Source organism: Vitis riparia, chromosome 2, assembly GCF_004353265.1.
Source record: "Vitis riparia cultivar Riparia Gloire de Montpellier isolate 1030 chromosome 2, EGFV_Vit.rip_1.0, whole genome shotgun sequence".
Classification (NCBI taxonomy): Eukaryota; Viridiplantae; Streptophyta; class Magnoliopsida; order Vitales; family Vitaceae; genus Vitis; species Vitis riparia.
This window is the reverse complement of record NC_048432.1, coordinates 17,974,424-17,988,357: the sequence shown is the minus strand read 5'-3', so window position 1 is coordinate 17,988,357 and position 13,934 is coordinate 17,974,424. Positions and strand designations below refer to the sequence as shown.

General features: G+C 39.0%; 3 protein-coding genes across 3 annotated transcripts; 1 reads left to right on the top strand and 2 right to left on the bottom strand.

The window, feature by feature from the left end:
* The first annotated feature begins 690 nt into the window (after window positions 1-690).
* Window positions 691-3,982, top strand: LOC117930032 (cellulose synthase-like protein G3). The gene is made up of 6 exons (XM_034850484.1): window positions 691-1,302; window positions 1,525-1,674; window positions 2,099-2,224; window positions 2,357-2,785; window positions 2,905-3,252; window positions 3,330-3,982. Exons 1-6 carry the CDS (start codon window positions 730-732, stop codon window positions 3,870-3,872), a joined length of 2,169 nt encoding a protein of 722 aa, XP_034706375.1. The 5' UTR covers window positions 691-729; the 3' UTR covers window positions 3,873-3,982.
* On the bottom strand, window positions 3,962-6,502 carry LOC117930114 (probable E3 ubiquitin-protein ligase RHA4A). The gene is made up of 3 exons (XM_034850585.1): window positions 5,438-6,502; window positions 5,246-5,331; window positions 3,962-4,430 (listed from the first exon to the last, which is right to left on the bottom strand). Exons 1-3 carry the CDS (start codon window positions 5,654-5,656, stop codon window positions 3,989-3,991), a joined length of 747 nt encoding a protein of 248 aa, XP_034706476.1. The 5' UTR covers window positions 5,657-6,502; the 3' UTR covers window positions 3,962-3,988.
* A 2,282-nt stretch (window positions 6,503-8,784) lies between these two features.
* Window positions 8,785-13,934, bottom strand: LOC117930131 (30S ribosomal protein S6 alpha, chloroplastic). The gene is made up of 2 exons (XM_034850606.1): window positions 13,539-13,934; window positions 8,785-9,199 (listed from the first exon to the last, which is right to left on the bottom strand). Exons 1-2 carry the CDS (start codon window positions 13,896-13,898, stop codon window positions 8,960-8,962), a joined length of 600 nt encoding a protein of 199 aa, XP_034706497.1. The 5' UTR covers window positions 13,899-13,934; the 3' UTR covers window positions 8,785-8,959.

Sequence of the window (13,934 nt, the reverse complement as noted above, 5' to 3'; positions counted from 1 at the left end):
CACGGGAGATGATCATGGAGAGCTCCTATCCTCCGCTCCAATAATGGGATGGATTTTTGTCAATATGATTTTCCCTAGTCTTAAAGCACTCTTTTGTGGATTTCCAATTTTTGTATTAGTTAATCAAATTTTGACCAAGCATGCAAAGATGTGGATGTGACTACTAGAAAACACCGGCTAAAAGGTGTTTGTTTTCTTAATTTTTTGCTTAAATTAATTTGTTTTTAGAATTTAGATTATTTCTTTTTTATTCTATTTTTTTATGATAGAAAAATTTAAAATATTTAGTTTTTTCTAATTAAAAAAAATAATATATTATTTTTTTTTATTTTTTAATACTTAATAGAAATAAAATATTATAAAAATAAACAACCTAATATTTAATATTATTAAATATTAAGGTTTTATTTAGAATCGGTTTGAGTGTTTTTTTAGTATTTTTTGAGTAAAAAAACAAACATTAGTATTTTGAGTATTTTTTGTATTGGTAAGTCAAATCAATGAAATGATTTGGGTGTTGGAGTAAGAAAGAAAAAAACAAAAGATTTTGTCATATTCTATATTTTTATTTAGATAAGATTGAGTAAAGGGAACATCAATAATGCAATTAGTTTATCTCTCCTCATGTGTGTGGCTGAAGAACACAAGAATCCGTTGTCTATTTCCTCTATATAAGAGACGAAATCAGCACAGCATCATCAACCATCCATCTCCACAACCACCAAAACAATGGCAGGTAGCCAACGCCTTCCTCTTCACACCCAGATGCTTATGCCCCGGGCCGGCATAAACCGAGCATTCGCACTTCTCTACTCTTGTGCCATCTTAGCTCTACTCTATCACCATTTCATTGATCTACTCCAGTCCACCTCCATGGTCCCCATCTTCCTTCTTCTGGCTGATTCAATCCTAGCTTTCATGTGGGTGACCGCACAGGCTTTTCGCATGTATCCAACCCATCGTCAGGTTTTCATCGAACACCTTGAGCATTACGTCAAGGAGAGTGATTATCCGGGGCTGGATGTGTTTATATGCACTGCTGATCCATACAAGGAGCCACCTATGGGTGTGGTGAACACAGCTCTTTCTGTGATGGCATATGATTATCCAATAGAGAAGTTGTCGGTATATGTATCGGATGATGGAGGTTCCAAGTTCACCCTCTTTGCTTTCATGGAGGCTGCTAGGTTTGCCTCCCACTGGCTGCCTTATTGCAGGAAGAACAAGGTTGTGGAGAGGTGTCCAAAGGCACATTTTGGATCCTCCAACCCCTCCAGGTTCCCAGAGACCGATCAGATTAAGGTAAATTTCTTCCACAACTATGTCATGTGGTGACAAGCATAGATAAACAGAAAATGGGAGCATATGAAATTTTTAGCATTTCACGTTTGACCTACCATTCAAAACTAAAATTAATTAACTAACAACTTACAAAAATTAATAAAAATATACATATAGTAATATTTGTGGAGAAAAGAACCGATTGAAAAGCTAACCAAAATGATTTGTCAATTATGTATGCAGACGATGTATGAGAGCATGAGAGTGAGGGTGGAGAATGTGATAAAGAGAGGGAGCATCAGCCATGATTATATCACCAAGCAAGGAGAAAGTGAAGCTCTCAGCAGATGGACAGATGGATTCACTCCTCAGAACCATCCTCCAGTAGTTCAGGTCCATCTTCATGGAACTTCTCATCGGTCACGTGTAGTTGTTAGAGAGTGTCCCCTCCCATTTACATCACGCCAATTTATAAATGGGCCCAAGCCGTAAAGGATTTTGTCAAAACCCGCTCTCGTGTCTTTCAAAGAGATCAATCATTTCAATTTAAATATGTAAATTATATTGTTAAAAAACAAAATAAAATATAACTTCAAAATTTATTTGAAATTGTCTCTTCAGACAACAATTTTCAATTTAATTCCTTAAAAATATCATAAATTTGAAAATGATTTCAAAATTTTCATATTTTAATCAATATTCTTTTAAATATCTTTAATGAAAATTAATCACCTATATTTAGTAGAATCTACATTGATCTCTATACATTTTCAGCAGCAAATGTAACGAAATGCATTCCTATAAGCCCTGAAAACAGGTACTATTAGAATATGGCAAAGACAACGATGCCACTGGCCATGGGATGCCAAACCTTGTGTACATCTCCAGAGAGAAAAGCACAGATTCTCCCCACAATTTCAAGGCTGGTGCCCTTAACGTCCTGGTAAGATTTAGAGCTCATGTTTCAATACAAATCCACATCAATTTTTGTCACCCCCACTGTCTATTTTTTTCCTTTTAATCAACCTGAATCGCCTATCATCATGCATATGCCAATTTTGTTTAAATTTTGAAGCTCCGAGTATCAGCCATCATGACAAATGCACCAGTGATCCTAACCCTGGATAGCGACATGTACTCCAACGATCCACAAACGCCTCTGCGGGCGCTGTGCTACCTTTTAGATCCTTCCATGGATCCAAAACTAGGGTACATTCAGTTTCCTCAGGTTTTCCATGGGATCAACAAGAATGATATCTATGGTGGTGAAATGAGGCATGTGTTTGAAGTTCATATGCCTGGAATGGATGGGCTAGCCGGCCCCATACATGCAGGTTCTGGAGGTTTTTTCCGGCGAAGAGTCTTCTATGGTTGCCCATCTGAAACCCCAGAAATGAACCAGGGTCGGCAGGTTAGCCATTCAATCAAGTCTAGAGAGGTTTTGGCAATGGCACACCATGTCGCAGGCTGCAAGTATGAGAACCAAACCAAATGGGGCAGAAAGGTAGGCTTAGTTGCTTGTACTAATTTGCATTTTCGTGAGGAAAACAAACAAAACCCTTATAGGAACACCAGTTTTTGAGCACAAATTTGGATTCATTTTTTGTTTTCTACAATTTGCAGATGGGCTTTAGGTATGGCTCTTTGGTTGAGGACTTGTACACAAGCTGTCTGATGCAATGTGAAGGATGGAAGTCCATTTATTGTAATCCTAAAAGGCCTGCATTTCTAGGGGAGTCACCCATCAACCTCCATGATTTTCTGAATCAAACCATGAGATGGTCAGTTGGCCTTCTTGAAGTTGCCTTCTTCAGATATAGTCCAATCACCTTTGGAGTCCGATCAATAAGCCTCCTTTCAGGGCTATGTTTTGCTCATTATACCTTCTGGGGCATTTGGGGGATTCCGTTCACCATCTATGCCTTTCTCCCCCAGCTAGCTCTGCTCAATTCTGCCTCAATATTCCCAAAGGTATGCCCATCTATGCATCCATTAGCATTATAATATTGAGTCGATTTCAACTAAGAAACCTCAACATGGTTTTACAGATATCAGATCCTTGGTTTTTGTTATATGTGGTTCTTTTCCTTGGAGCCTATGGACAAGACTATCTTGAGTTTCTATTATCCGGCAGGCCGACACAGAGGTGGTGGAACCACCAGAGGGCGTGGTTGATGAGGGGACTATCGAGTTTCACGTTCGGGTTGGTTGAGTACTTGCTGAAGTATGTTGGCATTTCCACATTTGGGTTTAATGTGACCAGCAAGGTGGTTGAAGAAGAACAAAGCAAGCGATACCAGAAGGGGATCTTCGAGTTTGGAGTCCCATCCCCGATTTTCTTGCCGCTAACCACAGCAGCAATAATCAACTTGGTCGCATTCCTAACCGGCTTCGCAAAAGCCTGCAGGCAAAGAAGCATAGAAGATGTGTTTCTTCAAATGTTCTTGGCTGGTTTTGCAGTGGTGAACTGCTGGCCAGTATATGAAGCCATGGCCTGGAGGAGAGACCAAGGGAAATTGCCTCTGAAAATCACTGTGATTTCTGTAGTTCTAGCATGGGCTCTCTACTCAGCATCCTCTATGGCATTTTGACTTGTCTCTATAGAATTGTTTTCGAGTTCTAGTCTGTACTGTTTACGTTACCTTGTACTCCTTGATGATATTAATAAACTAGCAATCAATCTCTAAACTACTCCACTCAACTTCCCTCAGATTGCTGAGTGTGTTTCAATGTGAAGAACAATTGATTCTTGGTCCCGATAACCCATTTCACTGTCTATGCAAGTGGGCAACTCAGACGATCTGCCAGGCTCTCTTAAACTCGAGCTAGAAGATCCGTCTGTTGGTACCATCTGCTGTCCACTGGAAGAATCAGAGATATCCAACCTAACACCAATGTTTTCTTCTTGTTGCTGTGAAGAGACATTTTGTCTGTGCTGGTTGGAGTTCTGGTTATCGGGATGCTCGGATCTAACAGGGGACACTGGATTGCCTGCTTTGGTATTGGGGAAGACAGAGCAGCGACAGAGTGGACAAGTAGAGTTTGTACGAAGCCAGTGGTATATGCAGTCGGCATGAAACACATGTTTGCACGACGGAACCTGGTGTAACTCCTCTTTGATTTCAAATTCTCCCAGGCAAACACAACATCTGTGAAATTTTCAGAAGTTCCATTAATTAGATTCAGTTCAAGTCATGCTGCAATAGGCAAACTTGATAAAAAAAAATTCTAATGGAATAATATGTGAAGTGATAAACAATCATCTGGCTATCTAAAAGTGGAGCCAAATAATTATCGGATCATCACAATCTTTTGCTGGGAAACTGGTATAAGCACAATGATTTCTACCTCTGTTAAGTTCTAATTATCTTTCATAGGAGGGCACCGATGGTTGATTGAGTATTAATAAACACATTTCTTCTTCTAGTGATTATAATGTTTGGTTCAACTTCATCATCAACAAAACCAATAATTAAGGGATTTCACACTGAGGTTGTATATTGATGCTTGTCCTACTTTTAACATTGGCAGGCCAATATTTAAAAGGGGATTTAAACCTTTCTTTTCTTTTTTCTGGGCAAAATCTAAAGATGCCATTCATGTCATACTTCTTTTTTTCTAACGGTCATGGTTTGGACCAGTGCTTTTCAGAAAATAGTGGATGTCATTGGAGATTCGAACTCAAATTCAGGGGAAAAAAAAATGGAACTTGTACCTGGCTCTGGGCAAAGTATGGTATAGAGTGCAGGCCAGGATCCAAGAACAACTTTGCATGCCTTCTTGGGTTTTTAAGGAAGAAATATGTCCACAAAAAATGTTGAAAAGGTGTGTTTACTTAGAGTAACCGTTGTTATTGGCAACCTCAGAGTTCACTGTTTGGCGTGCTTACCAAGTTGTGGGCGGAATACTAGCACTACAGCTTTGCAAAAATTCCGTAATGAGAATGTGAAATACGAAAACTTACAGTGAGTCCCTTGCCTTCAATTCGTCATCAAACAAGATTGTTGGAAGCTTGCCTTTGAGCTCTCCCTTCAAACCGATCTCACATGACTACAGAAACATCAGAATATAAAGATTGATATTCCACAAATTCATATCAAATTACAAAAACAAGCTGCACAAACATGAGAGCGAGAGAAGGAGATAGAGGACTTACTGGGGAGAGAAATGAAGCTGCTTGATTCATACTGCTTGGAAGTATTGGTGCAGTAGATGAGGAAGTGGAAGCCCTCCTCTTGAGGTAGAACAAGTAAAACAGCAGAAACAGAATAATGGAGAAGAGAATTGGGATTGAAAATATGAAGGCCTGGTAAAGCTTAAGTTGAAGTGCTTCAGGATAGAGATGAGTAGGAGTCGGAGTTTGAGGAAGACCCATCTGTATCTAAGCTTCTAAAAAACCAGAGAGATTAATGCTTGATGAGATTTGCAGAGATGAGAGAAGTACAAAGGCCTATTTGGGAGTATTTATGGAGAGAGAGTTATGATGGGGTTGATCACTGGGATTGAAAGAGAGATGGTGCAGAAGGATATTTTTGTGATACAGTGAAAGGCCTATTAATAGTGTAGCTTTGGTTATAAAATAGAGGGAGAAAGATCTTGTGTATGAGGATTTGTATTGGATTTGGAAAAGGACACTAAACAATACAACTTTGTTCTATAAAATAGAAGCCATCAAATAGCTTTTGAGAACACGAATACATGGTCATATATATTCCCTCTTTTTTCCATGATGGGACAAACACATGCCTCTCCACTGAAAATATGGGCCCCATATCCAGCACTCAAGCCCATTTGTTCTCATCCTCATCGCACGGACCCAGCCCAAACATGATTACATTTTTTTCCCTTGCTAAGGATACAGAATTTTCCAGGTTGATGAAAAGAAAGTTGACTGGTTCAGTGACTGGTGAGTAAAAGGGAAATGGTAACTAACCACATTAAGTTTTGTCTAACCAAAGGCTTTCCCATTGCCTGAAAAGCATGTTAAAGCACTCTACAAAGTGAACACTAAAGTAGAAGAGATTAAAGATTTGGAACCTCCTTTAACACAAGTGGGGCAGAACATTTTTTCACAGACAAAGATGCATGAAAACTCGGCTAAACCTAAAATTCTTTTCATATCTCAAATACTAACCTCTGCTATGTATAAAGATGCCCAGAGAATGCTCCACGAAAAATGACAGTTGCGGCAAACAAATCAAAAGACCTATTAGCAGTAGGCAAACTTAAAGGATAAGTAAAGCTTGCTTAAGGGAAGTTCGAGATAAGATCATTTGATCTGATCCTTGGTTGTCATGTCAATGGCCTAACAACCTTTAACCAACACAAAACATGGGAGCAGCAAGGTGGGTTGAACTCATTGTCAATAACTAAATAATACTTTTCCATTTCATTAATGTCTTTGTCCATTTCTGAGCACTTGAGCCCACTAATATCATTAGGCACATGGAAACACGGCATATTGGGTGTTCTAGACATCAAACCTAACCTCACAAATATTGCTTCTGATATGCCTAACCACCTAGAAACTTTTATCATGGGAGAAAGCAAATCATTAGGGGGTGATTTTCACAACAAACCTGACTTTATTTTCACCTTAAAAGAGAAGAGGAAAAGAAGTTGGCAAAAAATAGTTAAGCTCTACACATGGAAATGGTTATTGGGGCCAAACATTTCCTCTACATATTAATGAAATCAAAGAACCTATTCTTGTCGGAGAAAAGGGCTTGGATTCTCTCATGCATTATACTAAAGTGACATTTGTGCTTTGAACTTTTCATCATTACATAAACACCGCCCAATCGATAACTAAAATATCACTAAAGCATGGCTATCTAGTACTTGCTAATATGATGAAAGTTTCTTCTTGCAAAGGCAAAGCAACGGACAAACAAGTTTGCCCATTGATTTTTCAGAATCTATTGAGAAGTTTCAAGTTAGCAAGGTAGGCGTTCAGACCAACCCGGAACTCAGGTGAGTCTATCGCTGCAGCTAAATGTTTTCCAGGTTAAATATCACAAAAAAAAAAAAAAAAACTTCCAAAAGGTGACTAGTTTCAACATAGGGTGGTTTCAATTTTCTGAAGTTTGAGGCATGGACTGCTGAGTTCTTCTCATTGGGTGACTGCAGACAACCAAGTTTGAATGGGCTTCTCCAGCTACATTATTGTGATATGGTGGAAGGCATCAATTACAATATAGAGTGCTTTACATAAAAAAGACTTTTTAATCTGACCTTTTGATATATCAGGACAAAGCAAAATATTGCCTTCCATGATTTGAGACCCACACTCACTATCTGCACTATTTTTATTTATCTCTCACATCTTTTTCAAGGATGCAGTCTTCATGTGGCATTTCCCTTTACTAAGATTGCAGAGATCTTACTGTTGGTGGTGGATCATGAAGTAAGATCTCAAACGACACCACTAAATCCGATTTGCCTAGATTTGAGACTCATCTGTTCTATCTTATGTATTTTGTTTTCAACACACAAAAAGTGCTTCTACTTTTGTTCTAAGAATCCCAGAAATCGGCAGCTGTAAAATTATAACAAATGAAAAAGAATTCAATTCCAAGTACTGATAGGTGATGACTGAGTCACTGAGATCGAATCTAAACTTTCTTTTTTCTACTAACTAGATCCTATCTAAACAGGCTGTAGTGTTAAAGTCACCTAAGTATCATTAGCGGAGACACACTCAAAACATTTTTGTGATTAAAACAATAGTTAAATATTAGCAGATATTATTGGTGCTCTTTAAGGAGGACAAATACCTGAACCATTGTCTTCAATTTTTTTACTCTTTTTTCTTTTTCATACTGGTATGCTGATTAGATGAACAACTTGTTTCGGGGGATTTAATGTTATAGGCCGGATGTTGGAAGGAAGATCTTCTGTCACAATGGGCATTGGCGTGCCTATCCTAGTCCTAGACTACCAAGAGATCAGATACATACAACTGATACGGACCTATTTTCTATGGAGAAATATACAGAGAGACCTGCCTGTAGGAGGGCTGGGACAAAGGAGATATGGGAGGATGAATTCAAAAGAGGCTTGATCTGTGACTGGTTGTAGGACAATTATGCATAGATTATTAGATTCGATGTTCAAAAGTTGGATTCTTGGGCTCCATCTGACTCAGTCTCTAAAAGCCAGAGATCTACCTTTATATCTACACGATTTAGTGAACCAAACTACCAATTTAGCCCATTAGCACACTAAAGAACACGTGTTTCCATATCATTTCTAAGCCGGCCACGGGGCCAAGGGGACAAGGACCAGATGATTATGACAAAGAGAAACACTTCAGTGTTAAGGATCTAGATATCATCACAAACTAGCACTCAGATTCCTCAAATGAATAGTACGTGCACACACATGTCCTACGCCTTAGTTTGATTTCCTGCTTGGAAATGTAGTTCCACAAGGCTAGGACCAAAGAGGCTGCTCTGTAATTTCCCTTACCCAATTGCAGAATCAATCCTGCAAATCCGCAACTTCTGACAACAACATATCTTTCATTGCCACTAAATTGAGTATGTTACAAAAAAATTGATTAATCAACAAAAAGTTGGGCAAGAGAAAAGATCCACAACACGAGCTCAAAAAGTACATGTAACTTTCCTTTCCTATTCATCTTCCTCTTGGAGCTACACAAATGAGTCAAACCAAACTAATATTTTCGTTTCCTTATTTTGAAACTGGATGATCGGATGACATCATCATCTGCTGTCAGTGTTGCTTCAAGAACTTCCATGGACTCAGGTTTGGTAAAATAGGTGAAAAGGAGGTAAATACCATCCAAGTAAGTGTTGCTTTCTCCTGCCTTGTTTTTCTTCTTGATGCTGTAGGCTAAAGGAATGACCCCTCTGTTGAATACCTCCACATACATGCCACCCCCAGCAACAAGCAACTGCAATTTGAGCACCCATTAACAAGGCTCTCCAAATAAAATTACAAGAGGATAGTGCTTTAAAGAATCATACTCTTATCATAATTTTTCACACCAGATAGCAGAAGCGTAATTCCTGAATGAATTATATGTGAACTTTCCTGACTTAGCTCCATCAACATGACCAAGAAAGAAAGAAAAGAAGAATGAAAGAACATAACTATGTCAAAAAAAAATATAAAAAAAAAATCCATCCTTCAATTCCCAGTGGACTGTTCCTTTGTTGATAAAAACCTAGCCATTATTGAAGTAGAAAGGTTCTATCCAGAAACACCGTGGTTCGAAAAAATTTCAACTACTTCATACGTTATAACTAACAAAAAGTTCCACCAATACGTTTTTGAATCCTCGCCCCTAAATACCAGAAGCATGCATTTACAATTCCTCTCTTCAAGCTATAGTGTGGGATGATTTGGTCACTAGAGGATACAGGGATAGGTTGTAACTAACCAGAGAACACAACTATGTGAAACAATTCGTGCATGAGTAGGGTTGAAATATTTGGAAAACTTAAGGCACTTATGGAAAAGAAATCATTTCTATACCTCGCACCTTAATTGCACGATCTCACAGATATGGCTTATTTCATGTTTTCAATCTCTTATAGGTAACTTTTTGTCCCCACAGGTACTTTTCTTTTCTTTTCTTTTTCTTTTTTTTTTTAATAAGTAAATGCAATTGTATTAAGAAAGCCAAAAAAATACACCTAAAAGTATACACGATGTACACAAGGCTAAAAGGCTAAAAAAGAGAAGGAAAACACAAAAACCACCAACTTACTTACACCTCAACCAATCAATGAAATCAAGTAAAGACCACGAGCTAGAGTCAACATTGACCCTGACCCAACCCAAAAAACATGTACAAAAAGGACCACAAAAATAGCTTGGTCCGTTAGTTCAGTGTCTTCAAAGGCTTTTCTATTTCTCTCCCTCCATAGGGACCAAAATAAACACAATGGGGCTGCATTCCATGTTTTTTTTCCTTTTCTTCCCAACAAAAGAGTCATGCCAACTAAGTAAGGAATCCTTGATGGAAAAGGACATAACCCACTAAACATCAAAAAGAGCTAAGATAAGCTGTCAAATCATGGTTGCTTTGGGACAATGAAGAAGTAAATGATTTGCCGATTCCTCTTCAGCTTTGCATATAAAGCACCTACTTGGTAAAAACCATCCCCTCCTTTTCAGTTAATCCATAATTAAAATTCTCCCCCAAAAAGCTTACCAAGCAAAAATGCTTACCTTCTTCGATACCCAATGGTTCCAAACAATACTTGAAGGGAACTCTTTTTTTTTTTATGAATAAAGAGAAATATATTAAGAGAAAAGAGGCACTTCAAGGAAGCACCCTAGCGTATACAGGAGGTATACAAAAGAGAGAAAAAAAAACCTTTAACCAGGGCCTAACCAATCAACAAAATCTACAACAGAAAGGGGACCAGAACCAAAAAACCCCTTGGTCCACGCCCACAGATTACCAAGGAAATACTTGAAGGGAACTCTCTAACATTGCAAGAAGCTAGGGAGGAGTAAAAGGACTTAACAGGGAAGAGGTTTTTCTTTGAAGTCCACCAACTTACTTACACCTCAACCAATCAATGAAATCAAGTAAAGACCACGAGCTAGAGTCAACATTGACCCTGACCCAACCCAAAAAACATGTACAAAAAGGACCACAAAAATAGCTTGGTCCGTTAGTTCGGTGTCTTCAAAGGCTTTTCTATTTCTCTCCCTCCATTTTTTTTTTTTTTTTTTTTGATAAGTAAAGGATATTCATTCAAAAGGCACAACGCCACAAGGTATACAGGAAGTATACAAGGCAGCTAAGGCCTCAAAAGACAACAACAAAAGAAATCACCTCCCTTTAAATGGAAGCTATCCACTCTAGGAAACCTATAAGGGAGAACGCCTCCTCACCTACATACAATTTGGCCCAACTCCACAGATTACAAACAAAAAAATTCTTTAATTTCTGCACATTCAACACACCTCCCCTAAAAGCTAATCTATTCCTCTCCTTCCACACCGTCCAAAAAATACACAACGGAATGGCGTCCCAAATCTTTTTCCTTTTCTTTCCCACAAACGAGCCCCTCCAGCTAGCTAAGACCTCCTTTACACTTTCTGGAAAAACCCATTTCACATCAACTAAACCAAAAACAATATCCCATAGAGCTCTAACTACTGTACAATGTATAAGGATATGATTTACACTTTCTTCCTCGCATCCACACATGAAGCACCGATTTGGAATTTGAAACCCTCTTCTTTGAAGTCTGTCCAAAGTGAGCACCTTCCCCCATGTCGCCTCCCATGCAAAAAAAGCAACTTTAGATGGCACCCTTGCCACCCAAATGCTCCTAGAGGGAAACTCTGTATCAACAGACCTCGCCAACAAGCTATAAGCTTCCTTGACCCTAAACTGACCTCTTTTTCCTTTCCTCCACAGGACTGAATCTTCCTCCAAAGAGGGCTTGTGACCCCTCAATATATGTAGAAAATCCCCAACCACCTCCATCTCCCAATCATTGAAATCCCGCAAAAAATTCAGATTCCAATTTCCTTTCCTCATCTCTTTGGGATGACGGCTCAAAGGAATGCAATATAGGGACCAAAATAAACACAATGGAGCTGCATTCCATGTTTTTTTTCCTTTTCTTCCCAACAAAAGAGTCATGCCAACTAAGTAAGGAATCCTTGATGGAAAATGACATAACCCACTAAACATCAAAAAGAGCTAAGATAAGCTGTCAAATCATGGTTGCTTTGAGACAATGAAGAAGTAAATGATTTGCCGATTCCTCTTCAGCTTTGCATATAAAGCACCTACTTGGTAAAAACCATCCCCTCCTTTTTAGTTAATCCATAATTAAAATTCTCCCCCAAAAAGCTTACCAAGCAAAAATGCTCACCTTCTTCAATACCCAATGATTCCAAACAATACTTGAAGGGAACTCTTTTTTTTTTTTATGGATAAAGAGAAATATATTAAGAGAAAAGAGGCACTTCAAGGAAGCACCCTAGCGTATACAGGAGGTATACAAAAGAGAGAAAAAAAACCTTTAACCAGGGCCTAACCAATCAACAAAATCTACAACGGAAAGGGGACCAGAACCAAAAAACCCCTTGGTCCACTCCCACAGATTACAAAGGAAATACTTGAAGGGAACTCTCTAACATTGCAAGAAGCTAGGGAGGAGTAAAAGGACTTAACAGGGAAGAGGTTTTTCTTTGAAGTCCACCAATTCATGACATCCTCATCATCCCTTCTAAGCACTTGTCCGTTTAATCTTCTAAACAAAGCTCCCACATCTCTCATTTCCCGATCATTGTTGTGTCTTGTGAAATTTGTCCCCACAAGTACTTAAACTTAAACCTCCTACAAACCCTCCCACCTTTACCACTTGAGCCAAGCCTCAAGCGCTAGCTTATTTTGTAATTATATCTCAAACAAGATCAAACTTCATCCCTTTAATTAGAAGTTCTCATTTCACAATTACATCTCGAGCAAGATCCAACTTCATTCTAGTGTTTAGAAGTTATGATCAATGGCCATGGTGCATGGTAACAACCTATTAGACATGACAATTGACAACTCCCTAAATCTAGACCCGAGACCACAAAGCTAAACATGTCTGCGTATGTTGTATTTCATTGTACGAGTTTCTAAGTTGAAGAACCACAGAGAGTCTGTGATGAACAAAATACCAACCCCATAACAGATTCAATAACAAAAAGGCATAATTCACTTGTTTTTTTTTCACAGTTACAGAGTAAACAAACATGAAATCCTTCCTAAACCCCTAAATCGGTATCAAACGCAGCAGTGATGTTGACAACTATTATGCACTCCAATTATCAATACAGGGAAAGATTGTGCACGTCATTATTCAGAAGGGGTTCAAACAGATAAACATATAGATTTTTTATGGAATGACAAAAAAATTCTTTCTTCAGTTCTTCTGCACAATGCAAAAACTAAAACTTTGAAACAAATCGAAACCTATTGAAATCGGAAATCTTCTATTCTCCCAGTTAATCAAATTAATTAGACTCATTTCCGCACCCTCATCCAAGCTCTTATAGACTTCAACCCATTTTGGTATTCCTCTGGTTCTTTTCTGCTTGGCCACTGAGAAAATGCAGTGATTAAAGAAATCCAAGTTCATCAATTTGACACCTATGTGGCTCATTTAACTTCACCATTTTACTATCTTCCAAAACAAAAATTCAAAACCCCAATTTTCTTTTCTTGCCCGAGTTTTCTCAGCAACTAAGCAAAGGCCCGATTTTCTTACCTCCTCGTACTTCTGCGTAAGCGCGAGTCTCTCGTCCTCCGACATGTCGGGCCTGAGAACCGCCATGGTCTCGTACTGGCGGAGACCGGGGGGACACTGGGGCTCATCCTTGTCCTCCACCGCCGCAATGCCCGGTCCGGGAGGGGAATTCGGGTCGTCGTCGGACCCGAATCCGCCCTCGAAGAAGGAACCGGAGAAATCTAGGGTTAGGGCTCTAATGGAGAGGCCTGGGGCTCTCCTTGGATGGTAAATGAACCTCTGTTTTCCCGAGAAAACTGTGAAACTGGTGATTGGTGGAGAAGATTGAGCGGAAGAGAAGCGAGAAAGGAGTGAAGAAGAGGGGAGCGAAGGAGACGCCATTGTTGTTCTCAGTGAGCTCTGGTTCAGTGAAAAAAC